At 44.6% G+C, this 12,690-nt stretch overlaps 1 protein-coding gene across 7 annotated transcripts in view; it reads left to right on the forward strand.

The window, feature by feature from the left end:
• The window catches only part of USP30 (ubiquitin specific peptidase 30), a 59,792-nt gene that overhangs the window by 21,572 nt on the left and 25,530 nt on the right, over positions 1 to 12,690 (forward strand). For 3 of the 7 annotated variants that reach the window (XM_047826912.1, XM_047826916.1, XM_047826914.1), the window contains exons 1-2: positions 10,319 to 10,441; positions 12,517 to 12,676. The exons of 3 other annotated variants lie outside the window; for them this stretch is intronic. In XM_047826912.1, coding sequence (XP_047682868.1) covers positions 12,588 to 12,676 — 89 coding nt within the window. In that variant the 5' untranslated portion in view covers positions 10,319 to 10,441; positions 12,517 to 12,587. Of the gene's footprint in view, positions 1 to 10,225; positions 10,442 to 12,516; positions 12,677 to 12,690 lie in introns of those variants that run through there. One more of the 7 variants, XM_047826915.1, reaches the window with a different exon arrangement.

Genomic DNA, 12,690 nt, shown 5'->3' on the forward strand with positions numbered 1-12,690 from the left:
TGGCTCAGAGCCTGGAGCCTGTTTCCGATTCTGTGTCTCCCTCTCTCTCTGCCCCTCCCCCGTTCATGCTCTGTCTCTCTCTGTCCCAAAAATAAATTAACATGGAAAAAAAAATTAAAAAAAAAAAAAAAGAAATATGGTTATAGTTTTCTAAAGCAGTGGCTTTCACCTTCGCGTGTCAGTCGGTAGCCCCCCAGAGGGCTTGTTAACATGCAGATAGCTGTCCCCCACCCCCAGAGTTTCTAATCCAGCAGGTCTGGGGCAAGGCCTGAGAGTTTCCATTTTGAACAGGCTCCCCGGTTCAACACTGACTCTGTTGGTCTGGGGACCATAGTGAGCTCCCCTGTTCTAAAGTTGTATCTGGGTTAGATCATCTGCCAAGAAAAATACGACCCATGTTTGTTCAGACCTCTGATCTTTGAGACATCCTTGAGCAGATATGAATATTATAAAGGCAGTTACTTCCAGCTAACCACATTATCCATCTGTCTGGGAAATGGGGGCATGCCAAAAGCCAGATGGGTTTTATTTCACATCAGAGTAATGCATCACGATCTCTCACCTCAGATTCTTAAAACAAATCAATAGGGGCTGGAATAAAGACTGACAAGCTGCCCCTTAGCCTGAGATACTGACTATACAATTGTGTGTCGTGTACAAGTGGTTCTCCTGTCAACTGTGTGCTAAATCCTCTTACTATTATTAAGGTAATATTCCACTAGTTATAAAAATGGCATTTAATTTTTAAAAAGGAACTTGTGGATTTAAATTCATAAATAGATTTGTATTTTTTTTTTCTTTCTCTGAAACTGGATAAAAAACCGAAAGGGGACAATAGACCTTTGGTGGTAGATCCCTGGTCTGCTAGCCAGGCTGGTAGGGTGGCAGTTCCACCTGGAGTCATTCCCAGGTCCCTGGCATTGTGCGGGGAGCTGTTAATTACCTACTGACTTTACCCTAGGAGCCAGTAGAAAGGGAAGGCTTGGCTAGGAGGTTAAGCCCTGTTAAAAAATGTAAAGGCTTACAACTTCAAAGAGTCCCTTGGTCATCCGTCTCATTCTCCTATGAAGTACAAGATGTCTAATCTACAAGGAGAGAGGCCTGAAGAGGGCAGAGAGAACTTGTTTTTTCCTTCAATCCTGTCCTGTTTTTCTTCCTGCATTTTAGTAGGCTGGCTCAAAAGACCAACTCTAAAGCTCTCCTAATAAAACCATGATCCCTCAGACATTGCGTTGCCAGAGGGACATAAAATAAGCAAGAGGTAAATGTGAATCAGCGGGCAGGACGCCTATCGAGACCTGAGGACGAGATTATCAAGCAGAAGCAGTTCAAGGTATGAGTCAACATGGAAGAAGTGATGGGCTTTTCTCTGCAGTATTGTGACTTGTATTTTCAATCTCTTTCATTCAAAGTGGTTCCTAATTTCCCTTGTTAATTCTTCTCTTACCTATTTATTATTTAGAAACATGTTATCTCATTTCCGTCGGTTTCGTGATTTCCCAAATTTCCTTCTGTTACTGATTTCTAATTTCATTGCGTTGTGGTTGGAGAGCATACTTTGCATGGTTGCAATCTTTTTTAAGTTCACTGAGACTTACTTTATGGTCTACCATATGGTCTATCTTGGAGAATGCTCCATGTGCACTTGAGAAGCGAGTGTATTCTGCTGTTGTTGTGGGGAGTGTTCTATAGATGTCTGCTAGATATGGTTGGTCTACAGTGTTGCTCAAACTTCTCTTTCTTGGATGATTTTCTGTCTGGTTGTTCTACCCATTATTGAAAGTGGGGTATTGGAATCTCCAACTCTCCTCCTCCTCCTTCCTCTTCTCCTCCTCCTTCTTCCTCTCCTCCTCTTCCTTCTTCTCCTTCTCCTTCTTTTCCTTCTTCTCCTTCTTTTTTTAAGTAGGCTTCACACCCAGCAGAACCCAACACAGGGCTTGAACTCACCACCCGGAGATCAAGACCTGAGCTGAGATCAAGAGTCAGATGCTCAGCTGACTGAGCCATCCAGGTGCCCTTCCAACTATTATTCTTGAGTTGTCCATTTTCCCCTTCAATTCTGTCCTCTTTTTCTTCATGTATTTTGGGGCTGTGTTGTTAAGTGTGTGTATGCTTACAATTGTTATATCTTCTTGGTGGACTGACCCTTTTCGCATCATAAAATGTCTTTCTTTGTCTCTAGTAACAATTTTTTTTTGTCTTAAAGTCTATTTTGTCTCAAATTTGCATAGTCACCTCAGCTGTCTTTTGGTTACTCTTTGCATGGCAAGACTTTTCCATTCTTCTACTTTCAACCTATTTGCGTCTTTGAATCTAAAATGAAACTCTTGTAGGGGTGCCTGGGTGGCTCCGTCAGTTAAGCGTCTGACTTTGGCTCAGGTCATGATCTCACACTTCATGAGTTTGAGCCCCCACATTGGGTTCTGTGCTGACAGCTCAGAGCCTGGAACCTGCCTTGGATTCTGTGTCTCCCTCTCTTTCTGCCCCTCCCCTACTCACACTTCGTCTCTGTCTCTCTCTCTCAAAAATAAATAAGCATTAAAAAATAAATAAAATGAAATGAAACTCTTGTAGACAGCATACAGTTGGATCATATTGTTTTATCCATCCTGTCACTCTCTGGATTTTAGAGAGTTTAGTCCATTTACATTTAATGTGATCATTGATCATGTAGAAAACAAATTATGTTTTATGTCTATTTAGTTCCTCAATTCCCCCCATCATTGCCTTGTTTTGTGTTAATGTATGTTTTCTAGTGTGCCGTTTTAATTCCTTTGTCATTTCCTTCACTGTATATATATTTTAGTCATTTTCTTAGTGGTTTCCTGAAGATTACCATTAACATCTCAATATATAACAATCTAGTTTGGATTAATACCAACTTAATTTCATTATTCTACAAAAACTTTGCCCTTGTGTATCTTCATTTCTCCCACCTTTTAAGTTGTTATGATACAAATTACATCTTTTTTTTTAAAGTAGGCTCCATGCCCAGCACAGAGCCCAACATGGGGCTTGAACTCATGACCCTGAGCTCAAGACCTGAGCTGAGATCAAGAGTTGGACACTTAACTGACTGAGTCACTGAGGCACCCCACAAATTACATCTTTATGCATTGTGTGGGCACACAATGTTCAACATAGATTTATAATTATTGCTTTATGTAGTTGCCTTTTAAGTCAGAAGACAAAAATGAGTTACAAACAAAAAACACATTTTTCCATTTTTCATATTTACCTTTGAGTACCAAAGTTACCTTTGAAAGTATCTTTACAGATGCTCTTTATTTCTTCAGGTGGATTTGAATTACTAACTAGTGTCCTTTCATTTTATTTTTATTTAAAAATTTTTAACGTTTATTTATTTTTGAGAGAGACAGAGACAGAATGCGAGTGGGTTGGGGCAGAGAGAGAGGGAGACACAGAATCCGAAGCAGGCTCCAGGCTCCAAGCTGTCAGCCCAGAGCCCGACGCCGGGCTCGAACTCACGAGCTGTGAGATCGTGACCTGAGCCGAAGTCGGACGCTCAACCTACTGAGCCACCCAGGTACCCCAGTGTCCTTTCATTTTAATCTGAAAGATTCCCTTTAGTATTTGTTGCAGGGCAAGACTGCTAGAAACAAATCTCAGTTTTTGCTTATCTGGTAATATCTTAATTTCTCCTTCATTTTTGAAGAGTAGTTTTGCCAGATGCAGAATTCTTGATCGACAGTTCTTTTTTCTTTTAGGACATTGAACATATCATCCAACTGCCTTCTGTTCCCTATGGTTTCTGATGAGAAATCAGTCGTTAATCTTTTGAGATTCCTTTTGTTTGAGAGTCACCTCTCTTTCTGCTTCCAAAATTATCTTTGTCTTTTGACAGCTTAATTATGTGTCTAGGTGTGAATCTCTTTGAATTTATCCTCCTTGGAGTTCCCTGAACTTCTTGGATGTGTAGAATTTATCCTCCTTGGAGTTCCCTGAACTTCTTGGATGTGTTTCCCATCACATTTTAGCCATCATTTTTTCAAATATTTTTTATGCCCCTTTCTTTTTCCTCTTTTCTGGGATTCCTAAGCATGTGTTACATGCTTGATGGTGTTCTATAGATCTCTAAGCCTCTGATCATTGTTCTTTCTTTATTTTTCTTTCTGTTCCTATAATGGATAATCTTGATTGATCCATTTTTGCGTTCACGAATTCTTTCTTCTGCCTGCTCAAATCTGTTGTGGAGTCCCTCTAGTGAATTTTCCATTTCAGTTATTCTTTCAAGTTCATAATTTCTATTTGATTTCCTTTTATAATTTCTATCTCTTTATTAGCGTCCTCTATTTGGTGAGACCTTGGTCTCATTCGTTCCTTTAGCTCTTTGAACCCGTGTGTAGGGAAAACCTGCACAGTTTTCCCGAATTGGGAAAAACCCAGCTCTCCTTCCAGGATTGCTCTTGTACTTTTCACACCACTACCAAACTCACCACACCTCTGTCACCAGATTTCTCATACCATGATTTCCCACACCCACCGATTCTCTGCAACACCAGCTGCATGCCTTACGATGTAACTCAATCCTGACACTGTCTACCTGGAGAGAATGTCAGATCCCACGGATGAAGGGCTCAGTCCCACAAAACTGCTGGCACCCCACTACAGATACCATCTGCAATTAGTAGGTCTCCAGGTTACCCACAGCTTCTGTTCAATTTGGCTAAGAATTGGAGGTTCCCACTAACCCCTCCTCTGGTTCACTGAATTTGCTAGAGTGGGTCACCGAACTCAGGGAAATAGTTCCTTACATTCATCAGTTTATTAAAGGATATGGATGAACAGCCAGATGAATAAATGCATAGGGTGAAATACACAGGGTGAGGACTGTGAGGGTCCCATGTGTGCAGGAACTTCTGTTCCCACGGAGCTGGGATGGCTTTGCCAACCTGGAAGCTCTCCAAACCCCTACTTTTGGGATTTTATGGAGGCTTCTTCATATAAGCATGATCAATTATTAAGTCCTCCAGTCCCTCCTCTGGAGGATGAGGGGTAGAGCTGAAAGTTCCAAGCTTCTAATCATCCAGGAGCCATCCAGAGCCCATTCGGAATCACCTCAGTAGAACCAAAGACGCTCCTGATGCTAGTACCACTTAGGAAACTACAAAGGTTCCGGGAGCCCTGTGCCAGAAACTGGGGGCAGATGCAAACACTTTGGAAAACTACCTGGCAGTTTCTTGAGGCAACGTGCTAAGGTCTTACAGGACTATTGTTTGAACAGGAGTGGGTGACTTTGAATGCCATTCTTACCAGGGAAAAACAAAGAGAGGAATACAGTTACTGTTTGACAAGACATAAATTAACATCAAATAGGAGGAAACATACGCGATTAACCATATCCGGGTTCTAAAAGGCCTATAGAGGCTTGCTAGTTTAAGAGGGTGAATATACACAATGTACGAATTGATCGGCCATATAAATTAGATAATGATGACTGCATCTGCTAATTGCAAATTATTTTTATAAAGGACTACCTACCTAGGAAAGGTTAAATGTGGTCTTATTATGATTATTATCAGGATCTGAGGTAAGATGAGCCTAAAAGCTGAGTTTTAGGATCCCCCGGAGACTGGAGATCAACCAGGATATGAGTTACAAACGTTGCAGAACTATTGCAGAAAGAAAGGCAAAATTTTACATATAGTCTTCTCTTAAAAATTGCTTTTCTAACTAGAAGAAATAAATGATCAGTATAGAAATTCAGATAACATGCAAAAGCGTTCAGAAGAAAATAAAAAATACATATTACTATATACCACAAAGAGATTACCAGAATTACTACTTTGGGAGTATACCTTCCAATCATTTTGTGATGCAGGGACACCCATACATAAATATCTTTTTACAAATTTGAGATCATACTGATCCTACGATAGCTTGCTTTTTCACTTTTTTTTTTTTTACAAGTTTCTAATGAACATTTTTTACCAGAAGGGATGTCAGTTTTGATACCGTTTCCCCTATGTTTTTCAGGTTTTAAATTTTTAATTATTTTTTGAATAAATAATGCATGCCCATGGTACAAAAGGACGAAAGGATGTCTTTCCCTGTCCTCAGTAACATATTTTCCTTACAAGAGGCAGGCTGTGTTCCCAGTTTCTTTATTAGCCCTATATTTACAATCACTTAATTTTTATTCTCCCTTGCAAATAACAGCATTCCATTTCATTGTCTTGCACCTCACTGTTCTCTCTCAACGTCTTGGAATCTTAGAACCTTCCTTGTCAACCCACAAAGAGCTGGCTCATTATTTTCATAGTACACAGTACTAAGCTGCGTGGGGTTCCCATAATTTTGCTGAATATTTAGATTGCTTCCAATCTTTGAGTATTAGCAATAAGGCTGCAATAAATATCCTTTTTCTTGTGTGTGTACGGTACCTACTTAGGTGACAGAATACGCAGATTTTTAATTTTTCTAAGTAGTTCAAACTGTCTAGGATGGAGATAGTCATTTACTCTCCCACAGGGATGCCCAAGAGTGCCTATTTCCTCATATAGTCGACATCACTGTGTGTTATATTTTTCATGTTTCCAATCTGATATACATTCTATCAGAGAAAGGGAGAGACAGAGACAGAGAGATCAATTTTAAGGTATTGGCTCACATGATTGTGGAAATTAGCAAGCCCCAAATATTTTGGGTGGGCCAGCAAGGTAGAGACCCAGAGAAGAGCCAGTATTGTAGTTCAAGTCTGAAGCCCATCTGCTAGCAGAATTTCCTCCTGCTTGGGGGCCATCAGTCTCTTTCTTCTCTTCAGATCTTCCACTGATTGGATGCAACCCACTTATGTTAGGAAGGGCAATCGATTTTACTCAGTCTATAGATTTAAATATTAATCTCACCCAAAAAGACTCTCACAGAAATATCCGGAATAACCAAATATCTGGGCACCAGGACCCAGCCAAGTTAACACATAAAATTAACCATCACACCCAGGGAAAAAGATGAGTTGCCTAAGTTCACGCAGCCAGCCAGATGGAAGTTTCAGTCTAGATCTAGAACCAAGGATCTCTTTATTTAAGCCCAGTTCACACCTGTAGTCTTAATATTATTAACACTACATTTGACTCCCCAAAGGGTCCGGTTTGAGCAAAGAAACCCTTTTCACCTCTACTTAACATTTAGAAATCTGAGATGATGCTTATCAACTTCATCCCATCCCCTTCTGGCCCTGGGGTCAACCCATAACTCATCTGGGGAGTTGGCTGATATGAGGGCCAACTGTGTGGTCAGAGGACTTCTGGGAAAAACGACAACAACAGGAGAGGAGGGCAGGAGAGTGCTGGAGTGCTGTTTGAGGGAGAATTTACCCATTTTTGAGTCATTTTGTTGTTACTGTTAGGTTTTTTGTTCGGGTTTTTTTTTTTTTGGGGGGGGGGATAGTCTTATGAAGCAACCACAGCTTGTATCCTTCTGTTTTTATTTTCTCTGCCTGGAAATAAAAAGCAGGTGTTTCACACTTGTGAAAGGGTTGTCTTGTTTTTCCAGAACAGGCATGTAGACCCAAAGCCAAGGAGAAAAGACACCAAATGCTACATAATCTACCTTGAGAGAGTTGCCAACCAAACCCAGCCATTTGTGCCAGTTCTGCCCTCAGGGTTTATTAAGAGGTGTTGGGTCAGTGTGGCTTTTGAGGAGAGGGGCACTGAGGTCTCTACTAATGAGAGTACTCCAAGGAAAAGTCTGTGTCAAACCCTGTATCAAGTTGTAAAGGCTGGAATGGAATTCAATACCTTGTTAAAATCAATCAATCAATCAGTCAGTCAATCAGTTAATTAATTTAGAGAGCAGGGAAGGGCAGAGAGAGAGGGAGAGCCCCAACACGGGGGCTCGATTTCACAAACTGGAAATCATGACCTGAACCGAAATCAAGAGTTAGATGCTCCACTGACTGAGCCACCCAGGCGCCCCTCAATGCTCTTTTTCATAGTCTACCTATGTGGTAGGAAAATACAGCACAACGATAACTTTTTAAAAATACTGAAAAGGCTCTCGTTTGGATTCCAGATCTTTCTTGTGGCTTTGTGTGACAACGCGATCACAATTTCTGAAGTCTGCTTTCTGAGACACAGGGGAGGGTAGGAGAGAAAGTGGGAAAGGTATTCAGAGCTAGACTCCTCTCTCTCCGGGTCACTCCCTCCTCCGGAGTCTGGGAGAAGACTTTTGAATCACGTTTGAGTTTTAAATAAGAAAATAAACAGGACAGTGATTTAAATATTGAAATGAGATGGCAGTGGCTACAAAGTTGCGTTATTTAGCGACCTACTCCTTGGTGTCAAAGGAGCGAGACTGACTGTAACAGGTGGGGGCAGTTGGGAAAACACCGCTTGGGGTTTTTATCCCGTGGAGGTTAGGATCTCAAATAAGCCATTTACCTGCAAAACAATCCCAGCAGCTGAAAGATGCCTAAGGCTCTGACAGATGACCTTGTGATCTCCCAGGATGCTGCAAATCCTTGATCTGCCTGATGGATGTGAGAGCGGGCACTGCCTGGTTTCTGGGAGCAGTGTTATCAACATAAATTAGTAATTTGTCTTTATTTTTAAGAACTTCTATTAGTCAATGACAGCCGCACCCATGCTGGTCAGATGAGCAGCGGGGGTCAGGCTTCAGGCATTCTTAACTTCATGGAATGAGGAGTACAGATCTTCCTTGACCTGTGATGCGGTTATGTTGCCCTAAACCCATCATAGGTGGAAAATATCCGAAGTCAAAAATGCATTTAATGCACCGACCCTACTGAACATCACAGCTTAGCCTAGCCTACGTTAAATGGACTCAGAACGCTTACGTGAGCCTACAGTTGGGCAAAATCATTTGGGAGTCTTGGGATTTTAAAACTTTTCTCACTCTTGGTCAGTGGTTGCTAGGGCTGAAGGTGGGCGGAAAACTGGACTACAAAGGGACAGGAGGTAATTTTGTGTGTGTGTGTGGGGGGGGAGGTTGTGGGAAGGTTCTATATCATGGTATCGATTGTAGTAGTGGTTACATGATTATGCATTTGCCAAAATTCACAAAACCAAATATAGTTGAGTCTTACTGTATACATTATACTTAATTTAAAAGGAACCCAACTATTTCTCAATTTTAATTTGTAATAGCATAAGCATAGTTAGATATAACCCACATAAACAAAAGCTCTCAATTTTTTTTTCAAGTTCAATTAATTTTTAAGTATACCAAGGGGTCCTGAGACCAAAAACTTTGAGAACCACTGAGCTAAAGCATTGATTTCTGTACTAAAGCAGGCGCCATCACTTGCTCTGGAGTTGGAGAAAGTGATTAAAAGGGAGGGCACACATTCTCTCTGGCTCTAATGCTGAAAAGCTGTGTTGTCCAATGTGGTAGCCACTGGCCATGAGCAGCTATGGAGCGCATGAAAAAGGAGCTGGTTCAAATTAAGATGTACTTAGACAAAAAGAAAAAAAAAATGTAAATGATCTCATTAATAATGCTTACAAAGAAATGACAATATCTTGGACATATCGGGTCAAGTAAAAGCTATTGCTAAAATTAATTTCAGGGGTGGGCGGGGAAAAAAAGAAAAATAAAATTAATTGGATTTTTTTTTTAACTTTCATGTGGCTATTAGATCATTTAAAATGTGACCTTGGTTATATTTCAACCGTACAGCGCTATTCTGGGGACACTCAGACTTCCCTGCCAATCTCCTTTCCTCCATTTACAAGCTACTTGTAAGCATCGTGGGTCTCCTGGGATGTGAAGTGTGGGTCATGATACATACGGGTGCTGTGAAGGCTGAAAGTAATGCATGTGACGTACTCAGCAATGCACGCAAGTACACCTTATGTTTGGTGGCTGTTATCAAAGGCCTAGGTTTCTCCATTGATGCCGTCAGAGACGGACCACAGGCTCACTAAGGCCCTTCCTCTGCAACCTATGTCCACTCTGACGACAATAAAAACTATTGGTGGCCGAGGCCTGATCCCCGCTTTCGGGCTGGGCTGCCCTCTTTATAACGAAGAAAAGTGAAATGACCCCAGGGGCTGGAAGTGGGACGCCTGTATGTAAAACGAACGGAGCCCGAACAAAACTTGAAAAACCAAGCGGGCCGCAGGGCCTCCCTCGGTAACCGACGCCCGCGCGCGTTGCTAAGCGGGGAAAAAGAAAAACAAGGATATGGTCCGTCGTCTCTTGTTCTCCGGCGGCGGCTGCTTCCGGTTCTCCGGGGAGCCGGTCCCCGGCCTACCTTCCCCGGAGGGGCTGGGACTGTGGCCGCGGGTTCCGCCGCCTCGGGAGCCTTCGGAGCCCTCAGTCCAGCGAGGTGGTGGCGGCGGGGGGCGCGGCGGCGGGTCTCCCGCGCGGCCGCGATGCTGAGCTCCCGGGCTCAGGCGGCGATGACCGCGGCCGACAGGGCCATCCAGCGCTTCCTGCGGACCGGGGCGGCCGTCAGGTGAGCCTGGGGGGGAGGGGTGCGGGGAGGGGGCGGCCGGAGAGGCCGGGGCCAGGGTCCCCAGCCTGGGCCTGTGGCGGCCTTTTCACGGCCCTGGCAGGGTCCCCGGGGCCGGAGCGAGCATTCTGGAGGTTTCTGCGTCAGGCTTGGTAGGAGACCCAGGCCCCGAGGCGGGACGGGGGATGGGCCTCCAGGGCCTCCAGTCGTTCGGCAACGCAATTCTGTCAGCCCTCCCCAGTTCTGCTAGCGCCCCAAATTCTCTCAGCGCCCTGCCCGCCCATCCCCGCCCGCCACTGCCTCCTCCAATCCTGTCCTTGTCTCCAGAACTTCCAGACACCCTCGGGCTCGTCAAAGCCCCGAATTCTGCCAGTGCCCCTCAGACCTCTCAGGGCCTCGCAGGCCTCCCAGGACCCCTTAATCCTTTCAGGGCACCCCCAGTCCTTCCAGACTCCCCAGCCATGTCAGTTCCTGGTCTGCCCGCGCTCCCCAATCCTGCCACGGTGCTCTCACGCCCTGCAAAGCACCCCGGGTCTTCCTCGATTTGGGCAGTACCCCTATTCCTGTTGCCCCCCACTCCCCACTGCCTAGTTAAGCCAGGGATCGCTGATTCTCAATCTTATTAGTGAATCTCTATCTTGCAAGAGTCCCTGAACCGATCAGCACCCCTTAACCTGTGAAGGCTTCCAGTCCTGGTATGGTCTCCCATTCCTGCTAGGAACCCCAATAGTATGGATCCCCCAATCGTGTCAGGGTCCCTGTTTCCCTTCTCTGACGCATCCTCCCACAGGCTCCAGGCTTGAGAGCTGAGCGCTGCACCCCCATTCCTGACCCTAAATGGCTGAGACCTGCCGCTCATCTCAGCTTCCTTCCTCTGGAACTGGAGCAGGTTTAGGGAGCTCCCAGGGCTGAGAGCCCTCGGCGGCCGTCCTGTCCAGTGCCCCCATTCTGCAGGTGGCAAACAGGCCCCGAGTCGGCTTTGCCTACAGCTGACCTCACAGTAGAGCTGGGGGAGAAGACAGGTCTTTTTACTCCCAGACCCCACTACTCTCCTCGGGTTGTCATTTTGCAGGGCGATGGGGTTTCCGGAGTCACCATGTGCTGGGGTTTTTGTCCATACCCTGCGGAGGACCTGGGCAAGCCCCTGCTCCCATCCCTTTGACGCTCTGTCCTTCAGGTTCCCGCATGAGGTTTGTGGTTTCCAGCACAGACCCGGCAGCCCGACGGGCATGCGCTCAGATCCACGCGGCCTCTCTCACTTTGACGGAGTTGGCTTGTCTCTTGGTTTCCTCATCCGTGAAAATGGAGATGATAATAGAACCTACCTCTGTGGGATTGTTCTGAGGATGGGATAAGATCATCACAGTGCCTGGCATAGAGTATGCACCCCTAAATATTGGTGTTTGGTTAGGGACGCCTGGGTGGCTCAGTCGGTTGAGCGGCCGACTTCAGCTCTGGTCATGATCTCACCGTTCCTGGGTTCGAGCCCCCTTTTGGCTCTGTCCTGACAGCTCAGAGCCCGGGACCTGCTTCGGATTCTGTGTCTGTCTCTCTCTCTGCCCTCCTCTGCTCATGCTCAGTCTCTCTCACAAAAATCAATAAACATTTAAAAAAACTTGTTTTATGCTTTCAGTGATGGTTCTTTTTAACCTTTCAGGGCAGTTTCATTAACGCACCTGTTGTGTGGAAGTCAGCACAGTAGTGCGCTAAGAAATTCAAGAATAGCTTTCACAAATGAAATTGAGATTATAATACTTAATAGTAGCAGCTAACGTTTATTAAGCCCTCTGTTGGTTTTTTTTTTTTAATATTTACTTATTTTGAGAGAGAGCGCATGAGCGTGGGAGGGGCAGAAGGAGAGAGAATCACAAGCAGGCTCCACGCTCAGCGCGGAGTCCCGACGCGGGGCTCGATCTCCCAACCGTGAGATCACGACCTGAGCTGCTCTCAAGAGTTGGATGCTTAACTGACTGAGGCACCCAGGCTCCCCGAGCCCTTACTTTGCATCCTGTGTACTAGTGCTTGTTTGATTCTGAGAACTCCATGGGCTGGATCTCATGATTGTGTCCATTGCACAGGTAACAGAACTGAGGCTGTGAAAGTGGAATGGCGCCCTGAGGAATAGACAAACCAGAATTGAGCCAGATTAATGCACCTCTCCTTTCTTAACCCAGCTCTGTGCATGTTCTATGGACTCTGTCTTAGGAGAACAAAGATCGATTTGGAATTCCGTTATCAGTTATGTATCGTAT

Source organism: Prionailurus viverrinus, chromosome D3 (genome assembly GCF_022837055.1).
Source record: "Prionailurus viverrinus isolate Anna chromosome D3, UM_Priviv_1.0, whole genome shotgun sequence".
In the NCBI taxonomy this organism is placed as follows: Eukaryota; Metazoa; Chordata; class Mammalia; order Carnivora; family Felidae; genus Prionailurus; species Prionailurus viverrinus.